The sequence below is a fragment of the Rutidosis leptorrhynchoides genome, chromosome 4 (assembly GCF_046630445.1).
Source record: "Rutidosis leptorrhynchoides isolate AG116_Rl617_1_P2 chromosome 4, CSIRO_AGI_Rlap_v1, whole genome shotgun sequence".
Lineage (NCBI taxonomy): Eukaryota > Viridiplantae > Streptophyta > Magnoliopsida > Asterales > Asteraceae > Rutidosis > Rutidosis leptorrhynchoides.
The window spans coordinates 619,381,065-619,388,402 of record NC_092336.1 but is presented as its reverse complement, the minus strand read 5'-3'; the positions used below and the strand labels follow the sequence as shown (position 1 = coordinate 619,388,402).

The window sequence follows — 7,338 nt, the reverse complement described above, 5'->3', positions numbered from 1 at the left end:
CGCCCAAAAACCTAATATTCAACAATATCAAATCATAACAAATTGAATAAACTTTGAACATTTTAATGTAAAATTTAAAATGCGATGCAAAGATTAATTTGTTGAGTGACGACATATTCGCTCATATTTTTGAAAAAAAATACTCCGTAGTTGTTCTGTACATGCATGACAACAATAAATTATTTAAAACGTGAATAAAAAAAATTATAACTTGGCACATTCAGATAAACTATGGACTAAAATTTAAGTGCACGTTTACGATATACCAAAACAAATACGATAGTAAAAACACCATAAAGTGTAGTGTAATTCATAATTACAAGCCATCAATAGGTAAATTTCAATTCGAAAAAATTTATCAACATCAAAACAACAAATTTTCACATTTTAACAATTTTAGCTTTTTCATTAATACGACAAAAACCAAATGCTCAAAACTCAAACCCTTCATTCAAAATTAAAAATAAAATTATATTCATGTTGCTTTACTCTTTATCTCACTTTCAAATCTCACTTTCAACATCCACCAGCAGTTTCTACTGATTGATTTAGTGAACATAACCATGATCTTCTACTCTCTGAATGCAAACTCGACCTTCGAAAACTTGATCTCGCATATCCTCCACCGTCAACCGACGATCGGCTCAACGAAGGGGTGGTGTCTGAAGCTCCCATGCAAAGGCTCGAGCTTAGTTTCATCGAAGGAAACCTTTGACAACTCAAAGATCTAAGAGGCGATTGGAAATCGGGCTTGCATAAAGGAGTTGTATCGAGTGAAATGTTATCACTATCTTCAAAAGTAGCGCAAGTGAAAAATGATAGCGGTAAGCTAGTTCGTGACATGATCCCAAGGGGTGGCCGGGTGCCCGGAAGCTTCTTAAATGAGACTATTCCTTGGCGGCATAAAGGACACGGGATTGAACCTGGCGGTCCTTGGGCGGCACCTGATGCACTACTCGTGGAACAAAGATATAATGCACATCGAGTGCAGAATTCATGAAAGCAACCTGTAGTTTAGCTCAGATTAAGATTCAACATAAATGAAGTACATGTCTCAATGGGCCAGGTTCAGGGCCGTGTTAACACGCAAGCACATATTTGTCCATCTTTTAAATAATTAAAATGCTAATATCGTTTGGATGCCATCATTACAATGATTTCCTAGATCTTTTATCCACTAATAAACAAGGTTGAAAGATGCGCGAGATGGAGACTATTAGGTCGGGACCTTGAAAGGTCTAGTCGGTCGAGACGGGCGTTTGACCAACGTTGACTTCTGAAAAAGTCAACTTTTTACCTACATTGACCTGTCTTTTTATCGTTGAACAACTAATTAGACGTTTTTAGGCGAAACGGGGTGGCCTAGTCACCAAAAGAATTCCGAAGAAAGACTGTTTGTAGCAGGTGGAGACATTTCTTTGTCCCCTTAAAAAAAAGAAATGTGGGTAGGGTCAACCATCGTTTGAAAGTATGCTAATAATGAACTTTTGTTACGACTCTCAGCTGTTTGTCATGTTCTCAAATTACTTATATTAATCATGGTCAATTCATTTGCAAAATCGGTTGAATACTCCCAAGAAGATACTACTAAATTTCCATCAAGAATTTGTTACAACAACAACAACAAAACCCAATACCTGGTGTATGGGGGAGGTGAGATGTAGACAATCCTTCCCCTATCCTAGAATAAAAACAAGTCATTTCTCCACCCAGAGTGAAACACTCTCAAAAGTAGAGAAAGTCATCCCTCTCTCTATTCGACGGATAAAGAGATTGCTTCGGAGTGGACCTCCGGCCAATAAGTAGGGAATTTTTTTTTTTTTTAAAGTAAAATAAAATTAAAAATAAAATTGAGACGCCATGAAAATGGTAGAATCAAATTTCCATGGGTTTTAAATCCTGCCTAGAATTCAATTTAGGCTCTAAACGGCAGTCAAGAAGTCAATAAATCGACGCTTGCTGTTGACTCAAAAATAGAGCCGAACCATCAAGAATTTGTTATTTGGCAAAAAAGATAATAATTTGGAGTATGCATTTACCTTCTGCAGCGATGGCACACTTGTTTTCCAAACAAACAGCACAAGGATCCGCACAATTTGAAAGTGTATCAACACTCCATCCACACTCTCTGTCCATTAAAAATAAAGAAATGAAATTAAAGTTAAATTTATGTCAGAGTCAAACACACACAAACAAAAGTCAACACTTCCGTAACTAAATTACCTAGCAATCTTGACTACACTCATAAGAGGAAGACACAAGTAAGGCGAATAAGTCCGTGTCTCGCCTTGTGGTTGTGCAATCAATACTTCCTCAAGCCAGTCTCTATGCCACGAACGAGCAACGTCTAAAGGGGTCCATCTTATTAAATTTAAAAAGCAAAAATGTTATAAATCAGACAATAATGTTACAAAAAACAACAAAGGAATTGGAAAATGACACTCATACCCTTTCGCATTTTCGGCATCTATACTAGCTCCCATACCTATCAGAATCTGAAACATACAAAAAGATGTAACAATACATCAGTTCTAGTCAAAAACAAATATACTCTAAGAAACTCATTTTTTAAAACCAAAAAACGCACTTGACAACATTGTGCGTTTCCACCACAAGCAGCATAATGAAGGGGCGTGCTTCCCGCACCTATAAAACAAGTTTTCTTCAATATAACAACCAATTTATAATCATAAACACTAATGCGTTGTTTTTTTTTGATGTTTTTGTCTGAATATCTGCGGACCATGTTTGTAAAGAAGATATGTGGTGAAAGACTGTTTGTTTTTACGTCTGCATCACTATAACTTAATCATGTCTGCATCACTAAGACCACTCCCTACAGCTCATTACCCGCTCATTACCCGCAACTAACCATAAGCACGAGCTAGTTACCCGCAATCACCATCAATTTAACGGAAGCGTTTAGGTTAGTTATAGGAATTGTGGGTCCCAATGGCTTTTTATTGTTGGACTTGATGCTTTATTGCTCGTACGTTGTATATTAAGAGGAGTATTGTTTTAGCCATGATAGGGAGTGTTTAGTTATGAGTTAGTTATAGGATATTGGTGTTAATGTGGCGCTGATGTGGAAGGTTAAGAGGATGAATAGTTTAGTTACGATAGGAAGTGGCCTAAGAAGCATATTTCTATGTCTGTGAGCTTGCAGACAGAATGAGATATTATTTTATCTTGTGCATTCAGAAAAACAAACCGACTACAGTAAAAACGTAAACGGACGTGCAGACATAAGACATAATAAGACCTGCAGACTGAAAAACAAAAAATACCTAAGACTCAAAAATATATATAATTAAGTGTTTATAAGACTCAAAATATATAGTTAAGTGCTTATATTAAAAGATTATGAAGTTACCGATCAAGTCAATCGTAGTGCCATCTTCCACGGTGACTTCATTTACAGAAGCTCCCAAATCAATAAGTAACAGTAAACTATCAACATGCCCATTTAATGCAGCCATATGAAGAGCAGTCACACCTCCATCGGCATGTCTATTGATTGTTTCATAAAGCGACCTGTTCATAAACATTTTATGATTAAAAACAAATCCCATATACTAAAATGTAGTTAAATGTATCACTAAAAAAAATCTTGAACCGTACCCTTCATCCAATTCAGAAACAAACTCTTCAATTCTTGAATCTTGGTTAACAAGTTCACAAAAATTGAAAACACTAGGGACATAATCAGCCAAAAGGATCCTAATGCATCGCGAATTTCCATTAAGTGCAGCCAAGTGCAATGCAGTACCTCCATTTAGATAATCAGCTTTGTGGATCTAGATCGAGTAATACTAATTAGCATAAATTATAATGTAATATTATTAATTATTATTGCTATCGGAAAGTGAATGCATACATTTGCTTTGTAAAGAACCAGAGTCAGAACAACCTCCCAGTGACCATATTGACACGCTTGCATCAATGCAGTCTACTCAACAACAAACATATAAAATATAACATAAATATACAATCTTTACAATTATTGACCATATATTTGTAGAAAAAGATGAATGAATTTATCCTAACCTGGCCGCGATAGTTCCTAAGATTAATGTCAACACCAGATTCAATCAACAGTGAAACTATCTATAACCAAACAAGAACAACAACAACAATTAATAAATATGTTTAATCATGATTATAAGGGGAAAATAAATATGATACCTCATGATGGCCTTGAGCTGCAGAGTAATGAAGGGGCGAATTTCGAACACCGAAAGTTGAATATCGAGCTAATCTAGGGTTGTATTCAAGTAAAGCTTTAGCTTCTTGAACATCACCATCTCTTGCAGCTGAAACAAGGCGTTCACCAGATGCTGAGCATCCAAATGAATTCCCCATAAGGCTAAAAAACCTCATTTTTTTCTTCTTTAACAGAACATACCACTAATATTCAATAAAAAAAAAAAAAAAAAAAAAAAAAAACTTGCTTTGTTCTGCATTATTTGATACAAAGCCTACAAATTGACCATTTTTAGTTATTGAAAAAATTAAAAATGTCAATGAGATGATCAAACACTGGTATCAATCAGAATCCTTACCTTATATTTCCCCTAAATCTATATATTGAACCAAATCCATCTTTCAATACTTACTGACACTAATGGGCAAAATTAACAGATACCCAGTTCCCAATTTACCCAAAAATGAAAGATTTCAAGAATACCAATTATATAGAAAGATTTGAAAGAAATCCCTCTTTGGAACTGCCTTAATTATGAAAAAAGATTCAATTCCCAAATGAAATTTTTGGGAAAGTTGGAATCTTTTGGAGGATTAATGTGAATTTATAGAGGGGGTTTCGAAAATTTTAGGGAAATAGAAAGATCGGCAAATAGAATTTATCGAAAATTACGTAATCAGATAAATTTGCAGTAATCGGAAATTGAGTGTCGTGCTTGTAAATAAGATGTGGCGATCATAATCTTGAACGTGGATTTGGGAATCTGGGATCAAAAAAGCAAAGAAACGAAAGAAAGGAAAAAAAAAAAAAAAAAAAAAAGATGGTTCTGGGACCCACAAAGATGCTTGGGATGTTCTCATAATTAATATCTGTAACCTAACCTAATAAATCACTTGACTACTCCGATAGCGACTACGCGCTACACGAGTAGCTCGCGTGGCGGAATTTGAAAAGTTTTATCAAGGGGGCAATACCATTATCGTACAACTTTATTTTGTTCTATTTCTTTAAATTTAAATATATAACGCTACTATCATTTTAAACATATAAAAACATTTCAGTATGCTTATGTTAATAACTGAAATTATCAGTCAATATTAGAAAATAAGATTAACAATACACTCAATAATAAAAAAGACTTGAAAATAATATTGCATATTTAACTTTGACCATGTGTTTACATATTTTTGAGAGGGGAGAATACAAAGACAAATATATATTTTTACCTTTTTTAATATGAAAGTCTAATTACAACAAAATGCCTAGGTGGGGCAACCACCCCTTCTTGTCTTAAGAAAGATCCGCCTCTGAGCTCGGAGTCATTGCAGGTGAACCTCTGTAGCCATGAGTGGATAACTGTGGGTGCCTGGAATCGAACCCATGACCTCCTCTATGGAAGGCTAGTGTCATAACCAAGGTTGTAAAATTCGCTATTCGGAGATTAATCGGTCGGGACTTTGGAAGGATTAATCGGCAATTCGAGGATTAATCGGAGATTAATCGAATTGTACTGTATACATTTAAATATTAAATTTTAAAAATTGTATGTGTAACTATAGAAAAAAAGCATAAATATAAAGATAATTTTTTACATAATTGTCTAAAATTGTTCATTTTACTTCAAAATTATAACATTATAGTTTAAATTCATGTTAAAATGTTAACCATTTTTTACTTTGACCGACTTTGATAACCAAATTCGATTTTGATCCATCAATTGACGTTGACCGTTTAATTAAAAGGATTTTTGGAAATCGGAGCGGATTGCTCTAAAAATGATTAGTCGAGGATTAATCGGCGAGTAATCGGGTTTTTTACAACACTGGTCATAACTATTCAACCACCACACTCATGGTTAACCTAATAAATCACTGTTAGTAACCTAATTTTGGTTAATTACATCGAATTGTCTGTTTCCAGTTCCAATTATGAAATTTGAGAGATTCTTGGGAATTTTTACTTTAGAAAAGGAAACAAAGTATTTAATTTTCAAAAACAATGTCATTAATCTTTAAGTTACTGTATTATTTTTCAAATAAAGCGTTTACTTTTTTTATTTCTAAAATATTCTACCAATTCATCGAAAGATGAAATTATCGAACAAAGATACATCATTATAGCAAACAGGCTCAAAATTAGAAAACAAGAACATACCAGCTCTCTACTATCGAGCCGCACCAAATCACATACAAAAGCTAAACTACAACCTCAAAGGGAACTACCAAATTAACCTAACAATGATACATGGCCACCAGTGGCAGATCCATGATGAAAACTTAACGGGGTTCACCAATGTAGCAATAGCTCAGTAGTACCCGGTACCTTTGAAGCTATGACCCACCATGTATAAGATTGGACCTAAAACAGGCGCAAGTTCAATCCCCACTCGCCGCAAGAATTTACAACTCTTGTGGCAGTGGGATGATGATTGCTCTTGTCACATGTGTGGGGACCCGGTGAAATTAATTTTCTAGCATCCGAATCTTTCGGGGTGGATTTGGTGGATTTTCAAAGAAAACACAGGGTCAGGGTGTCCCTACCAAATATACACCTTTTGGACCTAAAAAATTTCGAAGCTAATTATATTTTCAAGGTATCTTCGTGGTTGTTTACCTCTAAAAACCTTAAATTTTAAAAACTCTCTCAAAGTAACATGATTATTGGACCCCACAGCTCAAAGGTTAGAATCGCCTCTGATGCTCGCACATAACAAAGAATGAAAATATAAGCCAAGATAAAAAAAGATAAACCAACCGAAGCAGGAAACTAACGATGCAGTTTGACCGCCATGTCGTCAACCGTGTGACGCCTAAGCCCTATACTCTACTAATCTTAAAACAATCAAACATATATGTTAAGCCATTTGACGATCCGTAACCTACGAAACTGGCCGACGAAGGAGGCAAAACACCCTCACTCACTAACCGATCAAAAAATTGGGTCCTGTGACGACCCGGAAATTTCCGACCAAATTTAAACTTAATCTCTATATGATTTCGACACGATAAGCAAAGTCTGTAATGGAGAGTCTCAAAAATTTTGGAACTATGTTCATATAACCATTTACCCTCTGACTGTGTCCGATGATTCACGAACAATTAATTGTAAGTTTATGTGTAAATATATATATAATT

At 34.9% G+C, this 7,338-nt stretch overlaps 1 protein-coding gene across 1 annotated transcript; it reads right to left on the bottom strand.

Annotated features, from left to right (window-relative positions):
• Positions 1-513: 513 nt before the first annotated feature.
• Positions 514-4,938, bottom strand: LOC139904113 (probable E3 ubiquitin-protein ligase XBOS32). Its single transcript, XM_071886043.1, has 10 exons — positions 4,186-4,938; positions 4,048-4,107; positions 3,878-3,949; positions 3,622-3,797; positions 3,374-3,534; positions 2,588-2,646; positions 2,449-2,495; positions 2,224-2,361; positions 2,040-2,128; positions 514-1,007 (listed from the first exon to the last, which is right to left on the bottom strand). Exons 1-10 carry the CDS (start codon positions 4,378-4,380, stop codon positions 517-519), a joined length of 1,488 nt encoding a protein of 495 aa, XP_071742144.1. The 5' UTR covers positions 4,381-4,938; the 3' UTR covers positions 514-516.
• Positions 4,939-7,338: the final 2,400 nt, after the last annotated feature.